The 25,993-nt window shown below is 41.6% G+C and overlaps 1 protein-coding gene and 1 pseudogene across 2 annotated transcripts in view; both read right to left on the bottom strand.

The window, feature by feature from the left end:
* The window catches only part of KCMF1 (potassium channel modulatory factor 1), a 61,497-nt gene extending 52,366 nt beyond the window's left edge, over positions 1 to 9,131 (bottom strand). Inside the window, exon 1 of one of the 2 annotated variants that reach the window (XM_016136973.2) lies at positions 8,927 to 9,131. In XM_016136973.2, the coding sequence (XP_015992459.1) occupies positions 8,927 to 8,942 (16 nt within the window). In that variant the 5' untranslated portion in view covers positions 8,943 to 9,131. Of the gene's footprint in view, positions 1 to 8,156; positions 8,179 to 8,926 lie in introns of those variants that run through there. The other variant, XM_016136982.2, reaches the window with a different exon arrangement.
* A 9,499-nt stretch (positions 9,132 to 18,630) lies between these two features.
* Positions 18,631 to 25,183, bottom strand: LOC107506430 (annotated as a pseudogene).
* Positions 25,184 to 25,993: the final 810 nt, after the last annotated feature.

The raw sequence follows: 25,993 nt of genomic DNA, 5'->3' as shown, positions 1-25,993 counted from the left end.
GGTGATGCTGATCCTATAGGTCCTGAACCACATTTTGAGAACCAATGAATAAGAGCACCCAAACACTAGAGTAGCAGTATTTTTATACTAATAAAAAGGGGAGGAGGAGCACGAGAAACTGATGTTCCAGTGATCAGGCTGCAGGGGGGCTGAAAAAGAAAACCATAAAATTGTACTGGAACTGCTGCTTCAGTAAAATAAGGGCAGAAAAACACGAGGTCTTTAATTTTTAACATTACTATCTTCCAAACACTATTTTTCACTTGCAAACCTGGTTTCAACTGGCTAAAACAATAAATCAAACAAGTAAAAGAGAAATTACCAGTGGATGGCTAACCTTGATAGTGGGCTAAGTATTAGCTCTATAATCAGTTTTCTTAAAATTACTTTAAGGATCATAACCACCTGGTTTTCTATTGTTAGATGCCAAGAGCCTTTTCTAGACAGATACTAGAGATCCAATCTCATTATAATGAAATATGCCTACAAAAAACTGCTGAAATAATGAAGTCTATCACCGCAAAGAGAACCCACAACTATCCTGAATTCACCATAGCAGAACTTAAAACAATTTTTACAAGCTCTACATTTGCAAATACAAGAGACTTTAAAATAACTCCCCAAACTCCCATAAAATCATCCCAAAGCCATTCTTACTCCTCCAATCTGAACAGGCCACAAAGCGATTAGAATTTATATACATTTGTAGCTGTTTATAAAGTAGGTTTCTATTGTGATGGTTACTTGTAGCTAAAGGCTAAAAAATAATTTAAGGTGAAAAAGCAAGGTAAAATCTAGGTTCTTAAGAGAGAAAATCAAGCAGCAGAAATCCATAATGTGAATGAATGGATCATTAAGTAGATGGCAAAACTGCAACAACATGTACACAAAAGAGACAGCATATATCCAGCGATGAATTCGCAGATCCCCAATGCATGAGTTTAAAGATGATTTTCATCTAAGATTACATATTTGTGGTGAAAATTTAGTATCTGAATTAAAATGTGCTAAGTGTAAAATAAACATTAAATTTTTACAGCTTTGTAAAGAAAAAACAATGTAAAAATATCTCAATAAATTTTGTTGATTATATGTTGAAGTGTTATATTTTGGATATACTGGGTTAAAGTATTAAATTATTAAAATTAACTATATCTCCTTAGCTTTGTAACTGTGGCTACCAGAGAATTAAAACTACCTGTGGTTTACAGTAAATTTCTGATGGACACTGATGGTCTACCCCAATTCTACAAGTAGATTTGCTATCTCTTCCTCCTTTGGGTGATTCCTCTAAAGCTTGTAGAAAATGATACGGAGCAATGAATGACCATGAAGATATGTAGGATGTCTGACATGGACCAAAGATCCTAGATCCTGGCCTAACCAAGGAACACTTTAGGTCAAGGGCTCATCCACAGTCACTTGCCGTTCTAATTACCATTTTTCCTAGGAAAGGGAAGATAAGTTCCATCTCTGAAATCACTATATATATCCATATCTATAGCTATACAAACACACTGCACAGTTCACAGTCATTTCAAATAGCAATTAACTGTATCACAACCTTTAGTTGTATTCTTAATGCTAAGCGTAAGATCTCTGATTATGAAAACTACCTGGTTCCCAAGACCCAACCACCCCCAGCTCCCGGTATATATTTCATTCTTACAGAAAAGAAGGGATACTATTCCTGTAATCCCTGCCTGTTTTATTTCAATGTCTTTAACTCCTAATTTAGAAAGCTTCGCACTGGCTTGCACTAACTTCTACAACCAGAGAGGACACCAAAGGTGACTACTAATAGTAGTTGAAAAAGAATAACAGAAGGAAGTAGGGTGTAAGTTACTCTGACAGTTGCTATATAGCCATTAGGATTTTGCAAAAAACTATACTGAATAGAAAAATTAAATGTTTAATTCCTTGAGCTCTTTTCTTTCCAAGCATCAAAAAGATACTTACAAACTTATGAGAAATAATCTTTTTGAACATATTTTTAACATATGCAGATAGATGTGTGTTGAGACTTCCACAGTCTAAGGACAATATTCCTAAGGAAAGAAATGTACTGCTGGGCAGAATCAGAACTGTGAAATTTAAATAAAATTGGCTTTTAAAAAAGGGTTGCAAATATTGCCACAAGATTAAAATACATGATTTAATTACTCTGTCATAAAATATAAACGTCAAGGACTAATTCCAGCGTACTGGAAAGGAGCCACAACCTATGCAATAGAAAAGCATTTAATTCCCAAACATGTGTTCCTACACTGAATGTTATCATTTTGCCGGGCCGACAACTTGTAGCCAATTCTGGAGATGATCTGAAGTGGTACTTGAGTAGGTAGTCCATAAATATTCACTAAATGATTGAATGAACCAGGAAATTCATGTACATAGCGCAATTAATACACAGAACCCAACCATGGCCAGTTAATTTGAAACCAGAGCCAGAAGTAGAAGAAAACAGTACCCTGAATCTAATCCCAGGCCATTCCCCTAAGAGCCAGCTCCCCTTAGTTACTTTCATTGTATGTACTTTATTCATCCCATCTTACTTTTATTAAAGTTCCAAGTCTTCTTTCCCACAACCTCCCTCCCTCTTAACCAACTTCCCCAAATAAAAAAACAGAGGAGAGTCTTTTCTATTTTCCAGTCTCTAGTATTTTTTTTAGGAAAGCATTAACATCTCTAACAATCACTCACAAATTTTCAGTGGACCCCCCACAGGTCACACTATGCTAGGTAGGTGGTACTGGTACAAAGGTAAGTGTGATGCTATACCTACCCTCAGGTAGCTTGTAGGGGAGGCAGACAAGTAAACAATTACAGCATTTAAAAAATGCCTGGAGAATAAAGCAGGAGTGCCGCTGGAGGGACACTTAACTTTTCTGGGTGGGAAGGGAGGGTGACAGTTTTAAAGGAACAATAAAAGAAGTCAAAAATAATTATAGTCAAATACATTGTGACTGTTCTGATAGTCAACTCACTGAGTTAGCACTCTAAAGTGACTCTTCTAATGAAAATTCTCTTACACTAGATAACGTTGAAGTTCATGACACTGGTAGTTGAGTACTATCAAGAGGAAAAAACACCACACAATTCGGTAGAAGACAAGGTGCAAACCTAATTAGTTATGATGTCAAGAGGTTTCATCCAGTGTCATCCCTCCTAGCTGAAAGGTGACTGGACTGACCCAGTCTTGTGATTTCAGTTGTTTTTTTCCTAGCAGCAGTGCTGGATTTGCAGGGATCCGTCCATGTTTTCTCCCTGATAACCCTTGTGGCCATTGGCTAAAGTCTGCTGGAATGCTGGTTGGGACTGTGGCCTTGAGAGAGATAAATTGACCATATACCTAAACTGGATGGACCTACAGTCTCCTTTGTTACTATTCAAAAAGACAACTAAAAATCATGATTCACAAATACCATGGTAGAGCAGTGAGAGCGGTCATAGGGATGGCACTCTGCAAGGTGCCTCACAATGCAATTCATCTTTTTCTAGTTTCACAGGACACTGAGTTTTCACCTCGTGATACCCAGCTGTTAGGATGTTTCATGCAGCAGGTGAGTTGGTTTGTTTCTGACGCCCTGTGGCTACAGATCACCTCGCAGCCTCACGTCCTCCTTGCTTACTTTTGCTCTGCCATCACCCTCCTGGCCTCTTGTCCTTACCATTACCAGCCAAAGAACATCCTTTTTTCTTCACCTTTCCTTATCATGGAATCTAGGTAATATGTTCCCATAGGAAACTGCCTTATCCCTTTATCTTTGACATGATCGGGACATGGCTAATATTTAAAAATTGTCACATTTTAAAAAATGCTATGATCTATATACCTCTTAGGGGTTATTTCCTCAATTTTTATGAATAACTTGAGTGGAAAACTATACCATATCATTTTAAGGAAATGAAAAACATCATGGCTCCTAGCACAACACTGAAATGTCTTTTATAAACAAAGATTTTAATTATGAACATTCTTTTAACTTTTATTGAATATAAAGTATAGAAAATGTTTCCTGTGAGTCCATATTCATGAAAGTAGACTGAAAGCAATTTCTAAAATGTAATTGAAAAAACACACTATTTCTAGATAAGCCAATGATGCCTTAACCTTCACTAAAAACAACTTTTGGAACCTCTTTAAAAAAAAATATCATCAAACCTCAGCAAATGTATATATGTTATAAAGCTGATGTTTTGAAAATTAAGTTATGACTCACAAGAGCATGGATTTCATTTTTAAGATGTTTCAAGCCTAATATGAAGGGATTTATTTGATCACTTAACATCAGAAGTGTTATAAGTTTCTAATACGAAAAAGTTTTCAATCTTTAAACAAGACTGCCACTAATATATTTTAAGGCTCTAGATTAAAAGAAATTTGTTGCAAATTAAATCTCCAATTTAAAAGAGGAAAGTTGTGTTTTATTACATTTTAATTTAAACATGAATGTCAAAATAGGGGAAAATGGGCCTCAAAATCAGTTTTATATGAAATCAAAGACCCCAGAAATTAAAACATTTACATTCTTATCTTTTATTGAAAATCAAGGTAAATATAATTCATGACTCACTGAAACTGAAAAGTCTATGTAAGAATGTCATAATCTTTTAATTGATCACATTTAAAGTAAACTAAACTGTCTGACATGATGGTAAAGATCTTGTCAGTGGAATTTAATTTACTTTGCTACAGGAAGGCAAAAGTAACATTAAAATCACATGCTAATTACAAATCCTGTCTTTGCAATCCCCAAATCCTGAAAACAAAATTACTGCAATTCACTCTGGGATTGTGTGTTTTTAGTGTTAGATAGCTTTTTTAGAAAAGAGAAACAAAAGGGTGGTATAATTTCAAAAAATGGTACAATTTTCAAAAACTAGATTAATGGCCTGCCTACTCTTGTACTTTACATTTCGAAAATAAACAATATCAGATGCTTCTGAGAATAACAGAACAATGTGATCACCTGTCTAATTACTTATGAAAACCTTCTATCAGTTACGGGAAATATAAATCAGGTACAAATAAGGACCCTATTTGAAGTTGCAAATAATTTTATCTAGAATCAAGAGTAGCCCACAAAAAAATTAAGAAGGTATCAAGACATCAAACAGAATCCTCTGAAATTAGGGAAAATTAGTAACAAAAAGTTGGTAACTATTTCGTCATCAACTTGTTTATTCTTTCCTCATGGCATGTTTCACATTGTGCTACAGAAGCTGTTCTTAAGGTGAGGAACTGTGTCTCATTTATTCACCCTCACATTCCCTGGTACCTAGCAGAGTGTCTAATACAAAGTAGCAAATGAAGAAAGGTCGAATGATTTAAGGTAATAAATGGATTCTTTACTCCAGGTAACCAATTAGGTTCCAACTCATGCAAGAACATTCACAACTTAATTTTCAGGTAACAAACACTGAGTAATTTCATTTTTTTTTAAATTAAAATTTGCAAAGCTATCAAATGGATATTAAGCTCTTGTCCTTACCATATTTTAAAAGTATTTAAAAGAAGATATATAATGAATCATTAAAAAAAATACTCCTACAAATAAAAAATAATTGGTCTCACTATGTATAACATGGAGCTAGATGGTGTTAGTACAGTGAACATAAAGTGATTAGGCACTAATGTTGTAAAATATTTGTTGACATGACATTACAAAGTGAATTAAAAGACACCCTGAAATTCTGACTGGGAAAGTCATAATGGGCAAGCGGGAGACAATGTAGAGTACTGCCATCTCCACTCAGATAGGATGGGGAACCTGTTTCCCACCCCTTGGGAAGGATTACTTTTATCTCAATATACATGGTGCTGCTGGAAACTGAGGTACACAACTGGTTTAGTCCATGGAGTCACTCCCCATTATCTCAGAGGAAAACATGGACTACCACTGCAGAGTGGGCCCTTTCTGGACTCAACAATTCCAGTTCCATTAAGTCCCTAAAGCTCTAGTCTAGAGCAAAAGTAGGCAAATTATAGCCCTGGACCAAACTGGGCCAAATTCAGCCACCTTCTTTTTGTACAGTCCACAAGCTAAGAATGATTTTTACATTTTAAATGGTAAAGCAAAGAATCATATTTCATGGCACGTGAAAATTATATAAAATTCAAATGTCAGTGACTATGAAGTTTTAAATGGAACAGGGCCATGCTCATTCATTTACATGTTGTGTATAGCTGCTTTTACACTACAATGACAGAGGTGACCTCATACTCACCAAGCCTACAATTCTTACAACCTGGCCCTTTACAATAAAAGTATGCTGACCCCTGAACTAAAGCATTTCTCTATGATCCTGGCTGCATCCCCTTTCTCAGAAGTAATCCACTGTTCACAAGGTAGAGACTCTAAGTTTGACAGATGTCCATCTTGGAGCTGTGTTGTCCAAAGTTACATCATTACATATACAAAGTATACTGCAACTCATTAGGGTGGCACAAAGACAAAGTAACAAATAATAGGCATACAGAAGGCACTGAAAAGGAAACACAAAGCAAGTACAATATTATAGACAGCATAGTTTAGCTCTTTTATCAGATCACTACATCCATTTCTGGGTCACACTACTAAAAGGAAACAAGAACTACAGAGAATTTGAAGGTGGACAGATAATTAAAAGAGCTCAAAAATCATACCATCAAAGAAATGCTAAAAGTTAGTTGGCCCAAAGAAAAGGTGAGAAAAGAACTAGAATAGTTAAGATGTCAAACTCTTCATTTGTTGATAGGTTAAATTCCTTCTGATGAAAATAATGAACTATTCCACAGAACAACGTATACAATTAAATGATTCTTAATGAGACTACCATTACTGCCTTAGGCTCATAGACTAGACCCTTAAAAGACAATCACTTGTCAAATATTGTACTGCAAGTCTTCAACTGATGTATTACAGGAATGTTCTTTTTTTCAGAAACACCTGGAGTTATATAAGTTACCAGAAAAGGTGGGCTATTAATGTTCTAAGATTCGGTAATATTCAATTAACTAAAAGGTAACGTAAGTTTCAAAACCACATGCCTTCCCACAGGACCAAGTCAGAGAAAATGGGCTTAAATTACAGAATTTGTTAAATTCAAGAATACTAGCACTGTCGGTTTTCAATTATTCTAAAAGATTACTGAAGGTAAAAGAATCTTTCAAGGACATCATTCAATTAGAATACTCAGTCTGAAACTATCTGGATATTTTCTTGAGACAAGGAGTATGGGCCTCAAACATCCCTCCTTTCCACTGCTATAATTCTGTAATTTTAACTCTCCTAGTTCTTATGAGTAAGAGGGCCTGCAGCCATTGTTCACGTTCATTTTGTCTAGAAGGTGGTCAAAGCACACACAACTTAAGAGTCTAAGATAAAATTTAATATCCCAAATTAAAATTTGATTATAACTTTACTAACAATTTCTTTTAAATTACAGAGATAGGGAATATATTTCCGTTAAGTAGGGAAAATGGGAAAATAGCATTCATTGTTTCAAAATGTTTCTATGAGGCTAAGTACCTTACTCTTTCAAAATGTCCACACTTGTACACACTAAGTGAAGAAAATACATATTTCCTATCCGTTCTGATGTTTAAGATACAGAATCCTTTAGCACAAAATAGTCTTTGAATCAATCCCAACACCTCAATTAGTAATGTAAATTCTGATACTTGCTCCAAATATAATTTTAATCGATGTGAGTTTTCAATCTGAAAATTCTAGGGCCTGTATTTCCCTAAGAATATCTTTCCAACGGTGTGAAGCACACACTAATCTGACTCACTAAACTTTCTCTACTCCTACATCACCTTCACAAGATTTTAAAATCAGGAGTACACAACACTTTCAAGCCACTTCAACAATCTTGCATTAACCTAACCAGGATAGTTTTCGCCAAGTCTCTTAATACTTTTTATTTAAAGACCTGTAGCAGTGAAACAAAGAAAACAACCCCCTCCCCCCTTTTCTAAACCATATGGCAGTAAACTGAAGTTAACTTATATTTTACCAGCTCAACGCCTATACATGAGCCCTAAACATTTTTCTCTTTGTGCCTTGGGACTGGCCTAGAGCTGTCTGTCTACTTGCAACTGTACCTGAATCATGTCTGTAAGTCACAAAACCTAGTTCAAAAAGACCCGGGCCATTAAAAGAGCTCACCAGTCATTTACCAGAGTCTGGTTTTAGGTAGGTGGTGCATGCCAGGCGAGGGGCCCGCGGCCGGCCAGGAGCGAGTCCGCTCCAACCAGGTGACGGAGCAGGGAGTTTACTCGCCGCGTCCGGGCCGGATCCGCCCCGGGAACTTGGTTACCCGAGCCCAGGGACGCGCCGAGGCCTAGCCGCGAGGCCAGGCGGCGGGGGCTTCCCGTTCCCCGACCGCAGAGCCTTCCCGCCTGCCCCGCGGTCGCCCCTAGGCAAGGGCACTCGCCGTCGTCTCCTGGCGACTGGACGCACCGCCGGGTCCCGGGCCGGCTCCTCGGTCTCCTGCCGCCGCCTGGGGCCCCGCTCGCCGGCCGCGCCGGGCTCTTCTGGGGCGGCGGGCGCGGTAGGCCGCGCCGAGGCCCGCGGCTCCCGGGCCGGCCGGCCGGGCCGCGGCGTCCGGTATCAGTCCCGAGGGCCCGGCTCCCGCCGGTAACGGGCCCCACCGCTTCCCCTCCCCCTCCCCCGCCCCATGACAGTGCAAACCCTCCGGCCGGCCCGGCCGCCCCGCCTCCGGCACCAGGCCCAGCTCAGGGCCGCGGCCGTGGCGGCTGCAGCGGCGGCGAGGCGACTCTCCGCCGGCTCCCGCTCGCTCCCGAGCCCGACACCTCGGGCCCAGCTCAGGCCCGGCCGAAATCTCCGCCACCTCCCGGCCGCCCTCCGCGGCGCCTGGCCCGGGCGGGGTAGGCCGAGGCCCGGGCGGTGCGGGTGGGGGCGGGGGCTGCGCTCACCTTCATGTCGGGACATCCTAGTTCAGACGGTGGCGGCGAGGCCCCTCCCGGGCTCCGGTTGCAGTGTCCCCCGCGGGGTCCCGGCGCTGCCCGCGCCGGCCGGCCGACTCCCACTCGACTCCCGGGCTCGGCCGCGGGGGCGGGGTGGGCAGGGGAGCGCTCCCGCGGCGGCGGCGGAGGGGAGGCGGCGCGGGGCGGGAATGGGGCCGGGCCTGGCCGGGGCTGAGCTCCTCCAGGAGGCGGGTCCGACGCCGCGGCTCCGCCGGCGCCCGCCGTGCCTCGGTCAGTCTCAGGCCCGCCGGCTCCCGGCTGCGGCGCCGCGCTCGGCAAATCCCGCTCCTCCCCTCCCCTGGCCCACCCCCCGCCCCTCTCCCCCGGCTCCCGGCCGCGGCCGCCTCCTCCTCTTCCTCCTCCTCCGCCTCCTTCCGCCGCCCGCACGCCGGCCCCGCCTCTCGCTGTCCGCGCCGGGCCCAGCCGCCCGGAGGCCCCGCGGCCGGAGGGCGCGGCGGGGGCGGCGCGGCGGCCGCGGCGGCGGCGGCGGCGGCGGCGGCGGCTCCGGCTCGGGGCGCGGCGGCGGCCCGCGCTCGCCAGCCGGCTGCGGTCGGGCGCTCGAACCCGGCGTCGGTGTGGCCGCCGCGCCGCGCGTAGGGAGGAAGAGGAAACGCCCGGCCGCCGTCGCCCGCCGCTCGCCGGTACGGCCCGCCCGCGCGGCCCGGGCGCGCCCGCCCGCCCCGCCGTCCCCAGCCCGGCTCGGCGCCGGCCCGGAATCTGGCCGAGCGCGGGCGGCAGGTGCTTCCCGGCGGGCAGCTGCGACTTCGGAGGGGCGCTCGCCCTCGGGCGCATGGCCGCCCGGCCCCCGCCGCCGAGGCGAGGCCGCGGACCGCCTGGGGACATGTGCTGGCGTTTCCTTTTGAGCCAGCGGCCCTGAGGGGAAAGGCGGCTGACCTCCGCGCGGCGCGGGGTGTTGCCGGGCCGGGTGACTCGCGGTCGCGAGAGGGCGTGGGCGCGGGAGGCGGCGGAGCCCGGCCTCTGGGCTTCGAGGCCGCCTCCTAGGGAACCATCTCCTGCGAAGACTCCGCGCCGGCCAGCCCTGCTGTCCCGCGGGACCCGCGCAAAGTTTGTTCCAGCACCTTGGCTCATTTCGAATGCTCTGCTTTGAAAACGTGCGTGTGTGTGTGTGCGTGTCTGTGTGTGTGCTCCCTTTTCTCCTGGCTGGTGAACTACTTTAACGTTTTTACCATTTACATTTTTACCCTCTTCCCTGTCAACTTTGCTTTCAGGCATTAATTCAAATATTTGTATTGCCCATTACCGCGTGTCAGTTGGTAACATGGTTTGGTAGAAATAGATTGTGCTTTGGAGTCAAGACATCTGCCATGGGATTCTGGTTCTGATAACCTCTTTGTAATCGTGGACCAGTTATTTAACCTTGCCGAGCCTCAGTTTCCCTGTCTTTGGTTTTGGTTGTTTTAATTTACCGTTTATATTTGAAATTGTTTTGATTTTTTTCTCCCATAAAATAGAACTGTGTCCCTAGGCCAAGCCTACTGAAATTAGATTCTTAGGTACTGCTTGCTTTAGGGTTACTCTGAATGTCCTCCATTACTGGAAGTGTGACCTGGAACAAATGACTTAGCCTCCCTGTGTCTTGACGTCCCCTTCTTCAAAACGAGCATGATTACAGATGATAATATGTTAATAGTGATATTAACAGGTAGATACTTGGAGGATTAAACACTGAAATGTATATAAAATATGTAGCCCAGGACACAGTAAAAAATAGTTTGTTACATATTTCATTAAATCTTGTTTTAAGATTCTTCCTGATTTCAAAGGTGTTAAAAAGCTTGTCTTAAATAGATATTAGGGTCATTCATATCTACCCGATGGCTGTGTTTGATTTTAACTAGTGGTACACTAGGTAGCAGCCAGACTAAGGTTTAAACAAACTGGGATTTAAATAAGAATTTTGTCACCAGAAATATTTCTATTGCGTATATGGAGCTTTTTGGTCTAAATTCAGTCCAGCACAGCTGTTGAAGGAGTTCTTCCAGACCATAATTGGGGTTTGGTGGAATAGAGAACCAGGCTTCAGAAAAGGCTAGCTAATGTTTACTGCATGCATTCCCTGTGCCCAGCGTCTTTCTAAGCATTTTACAGTGTCGATGTATGTGGTCCTGGGTACCAAACATTGGAACATTGATTGCTTGAGCTATAAAAGTGAAGACAACACCCCACAGTCTTGTGATGAGTAGATGACGCCTGCAAATACATTAAGTTATAGGCATTATTACTACTACAGTCAGATACAGTGCTGGAGGTAGGAGAGCTGACAAAAATACAGAACTCCAGAAAGAAATAAAAGTATAAAGGTTTAGTTTGTTTCAATTTGGGGAGTTGTTAACCAATCCTGTTAAGGAGAGCCAACAGATAACTGTCTCAATCTCAAGGGACAAGCAGATCTTTGACAGTTATTGTTACCAATCAGTCAAAAGTAAGAAAATGAAGAAAGTGACTAACTGTTTTTTTCCTGTTTGAATAAAAGTTAGCAGGAATATTATGGTTTTTTGGGATTTCTTGACTAGAAAAAAAATTTTTTCCCTTCAATTTGTAACACCCTGCTTGCCATACTCCTACATGGGCAATTTCATTTCCAAAATGATTAAACACTCATACCAAGTTGTCCGTCAAATTCTATCCTCCATAAATATTTCTTTTTGTCCTTTCCTCTCCCTGTACCTCCTTGAATTCTTCTGTGTCCTTGCCTCACCAACCCGTCTTCCATACTATGGTGCGATTATGTTCCTTAAAACAAGCTAATTCAAAAACAAAACAAAACAAAACAAGGAAACCATAAAGCAAAAAACAACTAATCATGAAAACTGGTGAAATCTGAATAAGGTCTGTCTGTAAGTCTAAATGTATTGTACTAATGCCAATTTCCTGACTTCGATATTTATAGTTTCGTAAGATACTAGTAATGGAAGGAGCTGTGAGAAGTACACATGGGCCCTCTCTGCAACTTCCTGTGTATAATTATTTCAGAGTAAAAAACAATTTGAGACAGAAACCAGACCAATAGTTGCCTGCAACTGAGGCAGTTTGGGTTGGGAGTTGACTACAAAGAGAACTTTTTGAGCTGATAAGAATATTTTGTCTTGATTCTATCAGTGTTTATTGTATACCTTCGTCATGATTTAGAGAACTGTACACTTAAAAGGGTAAATACTTCTATGTAAATTATACTTAAGCGAACACGACTTAAAAAAAGAAAAGCAAGTTCTTGTCTCCCCCACCTCTTGTGGTCTAGTGGGTAAAAGTTAACTTATCATGTATGGCCTAACAATCTTTTCCAGCACAGTGACTTCCTTCTTCTGCCAATATACCCTGAGTTTTCTTGTACTATATTGATTCCTGCCTCTGGGCCTTCGCATGTGCTCTGACCGATGCTTAGAGGGAGCACAGGAGATACAGCCCAAATTCAAGTTCTCTGTACTTGTTAAACTTCCCTTCTTCTCAGGCGTACCAGTAAGTTCCTCGTTTGTGTTCACTTATGCTGTGTTGTAATTTTTAATTAGTTTTTTTCTCCAAAATAAGCAGACACATGATTTGTTTCTGTCTCTGGAATCCAGTAGTGTCGAATGGGTGAATGAATGAATGAATGAATGAATAATATAAAGCTGGAAGAAAGCTTTAAGTAACCCCTCTGAAAGTTTGGTTGTCCTCAAGGTTCTTTAAAAGTCAGTGTGGTACCAGAGTTTTCTTGTGTACTTCAAACAGCATATTTCTTCAATAGATTGAATATAGAAGCAGATAAGAGAATCCAGCTATCTTCAATTAAACCAAAATTAAAGGTATTTGCAAAAATGTGTCACACTTCTTAATTCTTTTGTTTTGAAAAATGTTTCTTAAAAATATTTGTTACTAAGAAATAAGCTCATTTAAAAAGATTTTTCTCAGTTTTAATTTCTAATATAAAAATCAATAGATAAAATACACATAAAGTTCTTTGGAGTCTTCAATAATTTATAAGAGTGTAAAGGTATTCTGAGACCAAAAAGTTTGAAAATCTCTGCATTAGAAACTTACAGCCCCCTCATTGTTCAAATGGGAAACGATAATGATGCTGACATTTAAGTAGTGCTCTGGTACGTGAAGCAGGCCTGTTATAAGCACTTTAGTTGTGGGTGCTATTATATCTTTATTTTAATCAAAAGGTAAGTAAGACACAGAAGACAGTTAACTTGGCCACATACTTAGTTATTGGTAGAGCCAGGATTTGAGCCCCCATGTGTTCCAGAGGTCCCGCTGTTAACCACAATTTTCTGCCACCTCCCTGGAGGCCTAGAAAGGGTCAGAAAGACTCATGCTATGTGGTTACCTCTTCCCTCTATGCTCTTCACCAACCTCACAGTCACTATGCAAGAAACATCCCCAACTTTCCTTGAGCTTGCTTGACAGTTTTCATTTCAAATTCTGCCACCCTAGATATTTTCAAGCATGGCCTTGCAATGCCTTGATTTCAAATCTAAACATGTGCACCTGCCCTTAAAGCACCCATTCCTCTATCCTGACCATACCAGGGCTCTAATATATGACTTAGAGATTTAGGGTAATTTTTTATTCTTTCAGTTTTCTTACTCTACCACTGAATCTAGTCTTATTTTTTTAGTACCTCAATCTCTTGATCTTTCCACTGGGCCTTTTTTCCCCTTTTAAGTCGATTTTCTTGACCCAATCGGTAAACTCAAATTTCTCATTCGTAACCTTCATCTCTAGGTGTACCAGCTCTGCAGACTCTCAATCCTGAATCAATTGCTTGACTCAATTTCTCCCCACCTACATGTTTCTGAGGTATGGAACGTAGTGGGGCGGGGGGGGGGGGGGGATGATGGAAACATAGATTGTCTGGTATGGGGCAGGGGAGGGGGAGGGAGCAGCTGCTACAAATTCTAGTTAAGTCCAACTGCAGTTGTATCGCAGTACTACTGAGCAATCGTTATCTTTGATCAGCAGCCTCTGCCATGCTCAGATTATAAACCTTCACCACTTGGCTGCAACTGCTTACTTATAATGCAAAGAGTAAAATTTCAGAAAGCAAGGACTTCCCTTTCCTACTATGATACTCCAAAGTAACTGCTATATGTGTTGTCTCCTGATGCCTCTGCCCTCACTCCCTGAAGAACTGTGATGTCCCTTTTCCAGTTTGATCCTTTAGCCATCTCCTTAACATATGTACTTGCAATCACTCAGCGTGTGCTGGTTCATATTTCTCTTGGCTGAAAAAATACTCCTTCAGCCCTGCAGTCCATCTAGTGACTGCTCTATTGTCTCCTTATAGTCAAGCTTGAAAGAATTTTCACTCTTTTTAAGCTTCATAACCTGACTCATGTGATTGCTTGGCTTTTGATACTGTGGGCCACTCATTTTCCATATTTATCTTCCTTCCCATGTTTGTGTTCTTCCTTTATCCCCTATTGGGTTGGGAGCAGTCACCATCAACTTAGTCACTCTAAATGGAACCCAATTCTCATCCTATACTTCCCTCCCACTTTTCTCCCATGGCCAGTCACCAATGGATTTTACCCATTGAACATTTGTCAAGTTCACCCCTTTCCATTTCCATGGCCACCAAATCATTCCAGGCTGCTACCATCTTCCCTCAAGACTCAGAGTGATCTTGGCTCTTCACCAATCATACTCCCCCTTCCGCTGTCCTTTGTAACCTTCAGTTAGGTTTTTTTCCCTTTTTGACTAAATTTTTAAAACCATAAAAGTGATACATGCTCACTGGAGAAATTTTGGACAATACAGAAAAACAAAGAAAAAAATCATAACCTTACCACCCAGAGATAAATATCTTTATATTTTGATGTACTTCAAGAGTTATTCAGAATCACTAATTGGATCATATTATTCCGTTACTTAAAGCCCTTCAAAGAGGCCCATTATTAATACTCATCTCTTACAGACTATAACTCAAATTCCTTTCAAACTCTAAAGTTCTTGTAGGGTCTGCTTCTTTTCCAGCTAGTCTCCTGCCACCCGCCATGTGATCTTAAGATGGGTTGCCCTGGCTGCAGTGTGGTCTCCTTTCATGCTTTAGGGCCTTTGCATTTGCTTCTCTGGAATGCCTACACCTAATTCTTCAAATAACAGGCTTAACTTAAAGTGTTCTCAGAAGCCTTTCCTGACCACTCAACCCACTTTTTAAAAATCTTTTTATTTTCTTAATATTTATTCATATGAATTGTTCCAACCATTCTAGGACAAGATTTCAAGAGCCATAGTCTTACCCATTCTTTGACACAGCAATGCCACTTCAACTCATTTAGTTTATTGAAATCATGATTGATATATGCAAAGATTTAGATACATGGATATTTATCATGGTGTTCTTTTTAATATTTAAAATTGAAGACAAGCTTAGTAAATTATGGTTTATCCAAACCTAAAGCAGCTAGAAATACATTCGTGGTACATTTTCAGTTAAAAAAAAATAGGTTTCAAACACACTGATCCTTTTCTAAATGATGTAAATATAGCCTGATACCATTTCTGTTTATTAATAATGCAAGTATATAAAGACTGGGTGGATATCAGACCCTTTAGGGTTCAATATGGACAATTTATGTTATTTGTTCAATTTATACATATTTATCCACAGAGGACACAAAAACAAGGTGTTTACATTCTGATGAAAAAAATGTTGTTATTGTGATAAATGTTAAGAGTGCCTTGAGAGCTTATAGTGTGGATGTAAAGGACCTTTTCCCCCTTAGTTTTGAAATTTTCTATAATGAACATGTACTATTTTCATAGCCCTTTTGTTTAGTTCTTCCTTTGTTTTATGTAAAGAGAGCCTTGGCATTGACATAAATGGGAAATAAAAGGTGGTAAGTGAAGGAGAGGCCAGAGTGAAGAGCACATTTCTGATTGTTTTTGGAATGGAAGAGATTCCAATGTGTTAGAGACTTAGGGCAACATTGTGTGTGAGTGCACGCGAGTCCTTGTCTGTGTACAAGTCGGGCAGGAGGAAGGATGGAGGAGTGAGGAGGAGCCCAGATGTGGTTCATTTTTACCAGGAGGCAAGACACCTCATTCTCTGCTGATAGTCTTCAATAGAGACAGAGCAGGAAGCTGTGGCAGTCTTGCCTCATATCCTTATTTTCTCAAAGTGGAAGGTAGGGTCATGCTATTTTGTGCCTCTATGCCTGGTAAATTTCTACCCCTTCCTGCTTTAAAAATCAGCTATAGACCCCTGCCTTTGTGAACCATTTCCTGACCCCTTCCTTCTAGTGTGCTGGGGCCACTTCTAGTAGAATTACCTTGTTGGAGTTTGGGGGAGGGTCGAGCACTTGCTAAGCCTTCAGAGTCCTTGAACATTCAGATTTACTGGATTAGTTTCTGAGAGGAAGGGCCAAAGGATCTGCGTTTGAAAGAACACCCATGGGGATCCTGATGGTGGAATAATGTTGGAAAACCACCCCACTTAGTGCTCCCAATTCATTTTACTGTTCTCCCTCATTGCAATTAAACTATCTCTTCCCCTACCATGCTGCCCTTGGGATGGAGTATCTCTCCATTAATGTACTTTTAGCACGGTCTTGCACTTGGCTATCACAGGGAGCTTTGGGTGCTTAGCTGTGAAATGAATGATGTGTCTGAAACTGGAACCCAGGTGTTCTGATCCCCAAATCTACAATTTTTCCTATCACATCGTGTTTTATTTCCATAAGCTGCTGAATTCTTTGTGAAAGCATTTCCTGCTTCAAATGTGCCTAAAAATCTTACGCCAATTTAAAAACATCACAAATCCACATAGATTCTGGAAAGAACAGGATTTATGGAGGGTCTGTTGCTCTAAGGAAAGTCGGAAAATGAGGCCCCCCCGAACAGGGAAATAAGTAGAATCAACACAAAATGGATGAGCAGGCCCCTGCCAGCCTGCATCAACTCTAAGTGTGTTGTCTGTCTCTCCCAACCACAACAAGGAGTTAAAACATACTCCGGAAAAGAGCCCTGGAATGTAACAATAAAGTGGGTAATTGGAGGTAAAGTCATAACAGAAGGCTTTTGTGTGGCTTGCATGGAGAAAGTATAGTGTATCTCCTACACTATCCAAGTGTAGTGGATAAAGATGGTCTGATATTTTTGGCTAGCACTGTTAATTTAGAGACAACTAGTCCAAAAGATTGCCAATTCATCTTAGGAGAAATGGGTATATTTCCTAAGAACAGCTTATCTCTTTAATCAACGTCTTTATTAAGTACCTCCCATGGGTCAGGAGCTGTACTAGCTGCTGGAGGTATGACATTGGGCACAACAGGCACAGTGCTTGCCTTAAACAGTCACAGTATTGTTCTTCGGACTCATCCAGTTCCCAGCCTATAATTTGTGAATTTGCCCAGCAGAGCACAGAATTTTGAGCAAATGACCAGAGCCAATTATTTTGCCAGTTAGGTCTCCCATTCTCATGCTAGATCATTTTCTAGTTTTGAGTCACTTATGACTTGGGCGAATGTAAAACAGTCATTAAAATTTAACTGAGTACATTTTAAAGCTTGTTTTTGTTTTTTGTTTTTTGTTTAGGTAAGGCAACCCTTGGTTGACCTCACAGATTGCAAAAACCTTGTTAGTTTACAATCCCTTATTTTTTTATTTTTTACACCTATAGCACCTGGTCTTCCTAGGGCTATCCTAGGAAGCATCCAAGTACTAACCAGGCCCAACCCTGCTTAGCTTCCAAGTACTAACCAGGCCTGACCCTGCTTAGGGATCAGGCTTGTTCAGGGTAGCATGGCTGTAGACCATTTTAAAGATCTTACTGGCTTTATTCAATGATTCATGAATCAGGCAGCATCCAATTTAGCAGATAGAAGGAGCCCTGAGGAGCTGTGTGAAATGAAAGACTTATAGGCAAAAAGAAGAGGGAACAAAAAAGTTACACTAGACAAAAAAGCAGATTGATTATTACAAGGTCACTTTCCTTTAAAGGATGACAGGGGTCTATCAGGCAGGTGACCTAACTAGAGCTAATTAGGTGCTTCTTGATTGACGGGTTTAAGATTCCATTTCTTAAAATAAAAAAATTTTTAAAAGATTCCATTCCTGGGAGAGCTGAAACTGTAAGTTCCAGTTTGGTGATGTGGGGCTTATATAAGTGACTTCATTTTGGGCTGGTTGTCTTTAACACAGTCAATTCTGTGGAGTTTGATTTGGGCTGGACAAATGAATACAAAGCTAGGCCTGGTAATGAGCTCCACAGACTTCTGCACACCAACCACGAGCAGCCTGCCTTCTCTGCTCAATTACTGTATTGCTTCAGTCCTATCTCTAGCCTCATTATGGTTGGTGTGTCCTTTCCTGCCCTAATGGCCCACTGAGAGGCTATTGAGAGGATTCTTGGAGCATTGAATTCTTGGATGTGTTGAATTCCAAAGAGCTTGAGTCTGCAGAAACCATAGGGCCCAGGGTTAATTTTAAAGGAAAAGGGAACAGTGGTAGTTCATGGTAAGTAGAGAAGAGTGGACATAATGAGAAAAGACTTTGGATTGGCCACGTTGTGACTTGAATAGCAGCCCCTAATTTTTAGTTTCCCTGAGAGCCAAAACTTAGCCCCTGGTAATTTCCCAAAATAGTTTGACAGACCTGGCTCTGAAAAACATTCATTCAAGGGTGGACTAGGTTTGGGAGGCTAAGGCTTACATATCTCTGAGGGGCAACTCTAAAGAAATGAACACAAAATTAGACACAGGGACTCAGAAGGCCCTGTTTCAGGAAGCAAGGGACCCTGAAGCTTAAGCTTCAGCAGTTTCACAGTAAATCCACCTATGTGTTCAACGCTAGAGGGTAAAAATATCAGGTGTCTGTGATCCAAAAGATCAGAGGGCCCTCTCTGGATGCTTAGAGGAAAGGAGGTGGGGGTGAGAACGACTTTAGTGTTTTACTTCCTTGATCTTATTAATAAACCGTACATACTTTTTTTCATCCTCCACATCCAACGGTAGGTTTAAACGCTAGACTTTGAGCTGTTCAAGTACAGGAATCACAGTTCATTCATCTGTTAATCCCCAGTACTTCACACATAGCATAAACGAAATATTTGTTGGATGGAAGGATGGATAGATGGATGGTTGAATGGACAGATAGAGTGAGTGAATTAACTCAGGCACAGACTGACAGCCCTGTATATCCCCCTCTCCCTTCCTTCTTGACTGCTTTCAGGAGGTAGCATTGAAATAACAAAAGAGCATAAGCTCTGGAATCAGACCTGAGTCTTTGCCATTGCTATACACCAGCCATATGACCCTGAGCAAATTACCCAACATCTCCGCCTGTTTCCTTATTTGTAAAAAACAACCTATAATACCTCACCTAAAAGGTTTTAAGAATCAGTAATACTGTTTGTAAAATGCTTGGTATGTGGTAGGTCTCAATAAATGGTAGCATTCATATTATTTTATTCAGGGGCCAAGTCTGGCTCCCATTGCCTTTTTTTTGTCAATAAAGTTTTATTGGAATACAGTCATGTGTATTTGTTATACATGGCTGCTTTTGTACTACAGTGGCTAAGTTGAGTAGTTGTGACAGACTGTATAGTAAACAAAGCCTAAAATATTTACCATCTGTCCCTTTACAGAAAAAGTTTGCCAACCTCTGATTTAGGCCTTCATCACTTTACTCAGTTGCCTTTTGACTGGCCTCCTAGCCTCTGGCCTTCTTCCCATTATGTTCTCTCTCTACCCTGCAGCTAGTTGGTTTTCTAAAATGTATAACCAATTAGGGTTTTGCTCAAAAAAACTTTGTTGGCTCATTTTCTGCAACTCTAGTGTATTTTAATAGTTTGTCACTGTCTGGCCCCGATCTTCTTCTGTAGCTTCGTTTCTTCCCACACTCCTTTGTTTCCTGTACTGTGGCCGCATCAGACCACAGAGCGGGTCAGTGGCTTGTGCAGCTCTGTTACTCTGCACCACAGCCCCTCTCTAGAATGTCCCTTTTTCTGTTCTCTGCTGCTGCAATTGGCTTCACCAACCCAAGCCTCTCTGTGAAGCCTGTTTGGATCCTCTTATGCTGCAATAAAAAACCACCTCAAAATCTTACAACTACAAATAAGTTTAACAAAGAACAACACATATAAAAGTGCCCTACTCCTGGAGTGCTTGCTCAACAAGCATCTATGTTTTTCTTTAACCCGAGAATAGGAAAAGCAAAGGCAGCCTACCCTTTTCTTTGTAATATGCTCACAGTGACCAAATTACCTTATTAACAGATAACTTATAATAATTTTGTCAAAAACAAATGCTTTTGTGTAGCAGTGTTACCAGTCCAAAGTTTGTGTGCCTAATACTTCAAAATGCCAAAAGAAAACATCAGAGTTTGGTAAAAAAAAAAAAAAAAAAAAAAAAAGGTTTATCGATCGAGAAGGAGCCAAATGATATAGGAACTTCGTCCAGTAGTTCCTCAAATCCATCTTAAGAAAGTTCGGAGTTCAGGCTTCTTTTAGAGAGAAGGGGGAATGGGAGGGGCTGTTTTTGTAAAACAAACCACCAGCAGAAATCTCCTAATGATTATCATGTCTATATGCAAGACAAAGCAGGAGCTATTAGCCTGAAAGTCAGGGAAACAATGCAGGCTTGAACAAGGAGTCAGAGAGACTGAGTATTTAACTCTGTTACAGAGGTTGTGGCTGATAAATAATTATGAAAGAAGAACTTCCTTTAAGGAAGAAAGAATAGAAAGTTTGAGGAGATGAACTGTAATTACAGAGTTGTGGAGGCACGAAAACCAAATTTTCTCCTGTCTTTTTAAGTTCTGGCTGGGCTAATAAATTAACGTGAGATAGATTAACAGGGGAAAATATCCAAAATTTGTTACAGATATATGTGTGGGGGTGCCATAGAATATGAGACCTGAAGCCACATTAGGCAGTTAAGGTTTATATGCCATTTTGGACAAAGGAGAAGAGGGGCAAAGGTCTGAGATTTCAAAGGAAAAGCTGGCAATTTCACAAGTAGATGAGAATGAGCAAGTATGTGGTAAACAAATTCTTGCTGGCCCACCCAGAAACAAAGGGACACAGAGGGAAGTCTAACAAATAGGCTCTCCTAGTTTTCTCTTTATCTGTCATATTTAGTTTATATTATGTGGCTAAGATGATGCTCCCTTCCTTTAAGCAGGTTTTTCTATCTAAATTCTTTTAGGCAGGTAAGTGGGAGGGTCAAAGAGTCTTTCTGAGTCTTTTGTTTCTTAGTAACTAAATAAAAATCAATATCCCAAAAGACATATTTCGGGGTGGCAAAACTTTGGTCGCCCTCAGAATCATGCTTAGAACTGCTTTTGCCCACAGTAAGTGCTCAAAAAACACTAACTCTTACACCAGAAACTAATATAAAATAATATTGAATATCAACTATAATTGAAAATTAAAATTAATTTAAAAAGAAACTCCGACTCATTGCTGGGCCCACTGCTGCTTTCTCTAACAAGTTCTTGACCAGTCCTTCCCGAGGCAGGGAGTGTGGGAGCAGCCTCAGCAGGGGGATGCAGTCAAATGAGGAAGGAGGACCCAGTCTCTGTCTGAACCAGAACGATGCCCTCCTCCCAGGAGGGCACAAAAGCCACGCTTGACTGTGCTCCAAGTGGTTCAGGGAGTTTCTCCAGGACTGTCTGTCTCCATTCTGAATCACTTGCTTTATCATGTGCATCTCATCCTAGAGACATCTAGTCCTTGTCATGCCTCCTGATGCTTAGTTTCTGCCCAGTCCCTTAAGACCGACTTTTGGAAAGAGTCTGCGAGGCTTGCCCTTAGCTTTTCCCTGGATGCTGTAGATCCTGAGAGAAGATTCTTTTAATATGAGACCTGAGAACGAATTTATCTGCTAGATGGACTTCCTGTGGTCAGCTGAGGGCCCAAATATCACAACTAATGAGAGCCTAGTGGGGGCCCCTCAGGTACTCTATTCCAGTTTCGGGAAGATCCTTAGACTGAGTCTTGATTTCTCTCATTCTGCCTAGTTGTTTACCCGTCTGAGTCAAAAACTGCAGGGAAACCGTGGTTTCATCTCTCTATCAATGGACCAAGATCTGCCCCATCCAATCTGATCTGCACAAATGCTTGTTTGGATCTATACTGGCCAATCAGAACTGAACTATTTGGATACCTCATTTACATAAAACACACCTAATTGGAAACTTGGGTGGGAACTTTGGATATAAAAAGTGGTTTCCCCTTTGTCTCTGCAGGAACACAATTTAGATTGCTTCCTGAATCTGAGTCTCCTGGCCTTTTTACTCAAATAAATGCTTTTTATTCTTTATTACAGTCCAAAATTAATTTTGGTTTATGAGGCCATGCTGTTGTCTCTTTTAGCATCCTCTTACGCAGCCCATTGGCCCATCTTCATTCCAGGGAGCACTGTGTCAATCTCTGAACTGTGTTGCTGCTTCTCCCACCTTTGCTTTAAATGCCGGCCCCAGGAGTCTATGGCCTAGGGACACCTACTGAACCTACATCTTGTTTCAGAAATTATTGCTTTCCCTGCCCATGGTCCCCATCCCTGAGCTTGGTCTTTTTGGGGTTCTACTGTTTTGTCCTACTCTCTTCTTTGCCCTCCTTGTGGGTTGGATCTTTGACTCAGCTCCACCCAGATCGTTCGTGCCTGCCCTTGTTCTCCTAGGCACTGCCCTATCAGAACCTACGGGGGAACCAGGCTTGGAAATCTTTAGTGGCACCAGCCCTGCCCTCCATGTTCAGATCCGAGCCTGAGTCTTACTTCGTGAGCAGCCCCAAGAGCTCTTGATAGAGACCGCGATTAAATTGACCATGTTTGGGGGAACTAGGTGTTGTAACACCAGTCCCTCCACAGGATGCTGAAGACTGTCCCCTTGGGAACCCACCTTCCACTCTGATTTCTTCTCTAACCCCAGTCTGCAACCTGGTTCCTGATTTTGAGCTTTGCCTTGTTTCTCTTTTGCTGGGCACCGTCCCAGGCTATCATCTGCCAGGGTTCTGAGTTTTTTGATTCTTTAAAACACAGTGGCCTGTGCTGTCTGTATCGCTGCTGCCCACCATCCCAATGCTGAGGCCATGTCTTTAGAACTATAATGGGGAGACCTCAGAGACACTGGTCGGGAAGTATAAATAGAGGTTTCTCCCATCCAATAAAGCTTATTCACTTATGTAAAGCAGGGTAGTCTGGCCCAGAGTCAGCCTATTTAAGTGTTCCTTATTGTTACTATTGTTGCTGTCACAGTATAATTAAAGTAGGCAAGGTTGGCCCCCAAAGAAGAAGGCATACATTGTAATTAAAAATAATAAACCATATTTTAAAGGTTGTTGGATACACCCTTACCCCTGTTACATTGCCTCAAACTGTGCTTCATGTATCTGGCAGGTAGGACTCACTCACCTTGACCTTTCATGCACTAGGACTTCCTTTTTTTTAATCCAAGTACAATTTTTAAATAAAGACAATTACAAAAGAGAAAAATCAGCTCAGAAAGGCCAATTATTTCTTTAATCGATCAGTTTTTTGACATAACAACTCACATCAATTTTAAATACTGTCACATAAAGCATGGTGGAGAAAAGACATTTCGCTTCACAATTAGAACCCTCATAATAGAACTTGCCAAGAAAAACAAAAACAAAAACAAAAAAACCATTTTGAAAATAAATACAGTCCATGCCAAAGTAGTATAAAATGAAGCCAGAAGTCTTCAAAAAAAATTTTTTTTCTTTCCAACATTTTCTCATTTTTTCGTGTGTGTGTTCTGAAATTGGTGAGACTTTCAAATTCAAGGTTGCTGAGCTCTTTTGATTTGGCTCCTTTGGTATCTGTTTTTTTTTTTTTTCTCCACTATTATCATTGGATTTATTTTCCTCCTTAACATCTGCTTTTGTGTCCTCTGTTTCCTTCTTATCTTCTTCAATTTTAGCTTCCTTTTCTCCTTTCTATGATCAACCACATTTCTACAATCTCCTTCTCCATCCTCTGAATCTGAGAATTCTTTATCACAAGCTACCCGTTTGTCTGATACTCGAATAGAGATTCTCTTGTCTGGATCTTCTCTGTCTTCATCTCCACTATCTTCATGAATAGCATCTTCTGGAATAGCTTGTATTTGAACACCAGGTGCATAAGGTGCCATGAGTAAATTTTCAAATAAACGCTGTTTTATCTTTTCCATATATTCTAGAGTGTTCTGGTTTGTCATGTTTGAAGGACTAACATGCAGTTTGAAGTTTGGTCTAAAATACTCAAAGTAATCATTATATGGCAATTCATTGGGAATCTCACAATCAAGGGCAACTGCAGTCTCATATGTCTAACATCGAGCAACATTATGGATTTTGTATCCACCTCCCCCAAGCACCAGGAATGGTAAATTGAAAGTTTTTACAACTTTTACATATTTAGCATGACCTTTGACCATCATATTGAAGAAACCTAGTCTATCACCAGATAGAGAGTCTGCACCACACTAACACGGCAGCACTAGGTTGATACATCTCCATCACTTTTGAGATAATAAGCTTAAATATCTGTCCATATGTCTCATCATCTATACCATCTCTCACTGAAAAATGGACAGCATAGTATTTGCCTTTTCTTGCACCAATGTCCCTCAAGTCTCCTATTCCAGGGAAGTATTCACTGTATGTACGGAATGACATAGTCATTACACGATCTGTTGTATAAAAAGCTTCTTCAACACCATCACCATGATGGGTATCAATATCAATATATAAAACTCTTTGATAATACTTTAGTAATTCAAGGATGGCAAGCACTATATCATTAACATAAGAGAATCCTGATGCTTCTGATTTCTTAGCATGATGTAGTCCTCCAGACCAGTTACCAGTTTGTTGTCTGTTTAACTTGACAGCCCCAGCAACCAAGCCACCAGTTGAGAGCTGATGAAACTAAAGAGTCCATCAAATACTGGACAATCTTCTCCAATGCCGAATCTCTGCATCTGCTAACTATACTCAGACATGTTATCTGGTATTGTTGAACACAGAAATTTGATGTACTCATCACTGTGATATTTTGTCATTTCTTCAGCAGTGGCATTATGGGGCCTGCGTATTTCCATTTTTCTATATAAGCCATAATTTAGTAGCAAGTTATGGGTCATGCGGATTCTGTGAGGTTTTGAAGGATGACCATGTCCATAATAATAATTTCCAATATCACCACTGTAGCAGCAGCAGACTTTCTTGTTGCTGCCTCCCTGACTGTATGCCATGGGCTTCCAGGTCACTGCAACCTCCAGGCTACGGCTCCTCCTCCTACTGCTGCAGCCACGCGCCCCTCCCCCCACTCCTCCCCAGAGGCTCAGAAGCGAGAGAAGGGCTGGGTCGGACTTCCCCCTTGAGCAAGATCTATTCCTGTGGCTTCACTCTCAGTTTGTGACCCAGTGGTTCCTATCATTCGATGCTGTGCCCTGTGAAGTCATCTCTCCTCACTACAGATGAACCCTCCACCCGAACAAAGACTGAGGGCTGTTAATTATCCTCCCCCTAAAGACCTACAGAAGTATGAGGAGCGGTTTACTTGGAGAGTGTCTAGGACCCACTGGTGTTCCTTCATTGTAAATAGACTTCGGCAAGAGGCATTTCTTAATCGGGGAATTGGACGCCAGTGGACATGGACTTTGTAATGGGAAGATACAAGGTTATTGGAAAGCTGCTGAGGTGTTCCTGACAGGCTCCAGGAACAGAAGACATCTGCCATCAAGGCCATATGGCCGCTGGGGAAAGTTAGCCAGGGTGTCAGCTTACAATGACCAGGAAGGAGGAGGAGCTTCACCAAAAGGAAGAGAAAACATGTGGCTTCCTTAGAGCCTGGTCCTATGTCTGGTACATAAAAATAATGTGTGAAAGAAAGAATGAACAGATAAGTTAATTCAAGGAGGGAAGGAAAGAGAAAGAATATTTAAAAATAGAGTATGAGAGAAACTAACTAAGAAAAAAATGAGTCAAGAGCAAGATTTGGCTTCTGGCAACCTAGAACCTTCCTTCTCTGTCTCTCTTTTCCTTCCTCCTTTCCTCATGTC

This window comes from Rousettus aegyptiacus, unplaced genomic scaffold, assembly GCF_014176215.1.
Source record: "Rousettus aegyptiacus isolate mRouAeg1 unplaced genomic scaffold, mRouAeg1.p scaffold_m13_p_7, whole genome shotgun sequence".
In the NCBI taxonomy this organism is placed as follows: Eukaryota; Metazoa; Chordata; class Mammalia; order Chiroptera; family Pteropodidae; genus Rousettus; species Rousettus aegyptiacus.
The sequence above is the reverse complement of the archived record's forward strand: the minus strand, read 5'-3'. Positions and strand labels throughout refer to the sequence as shown.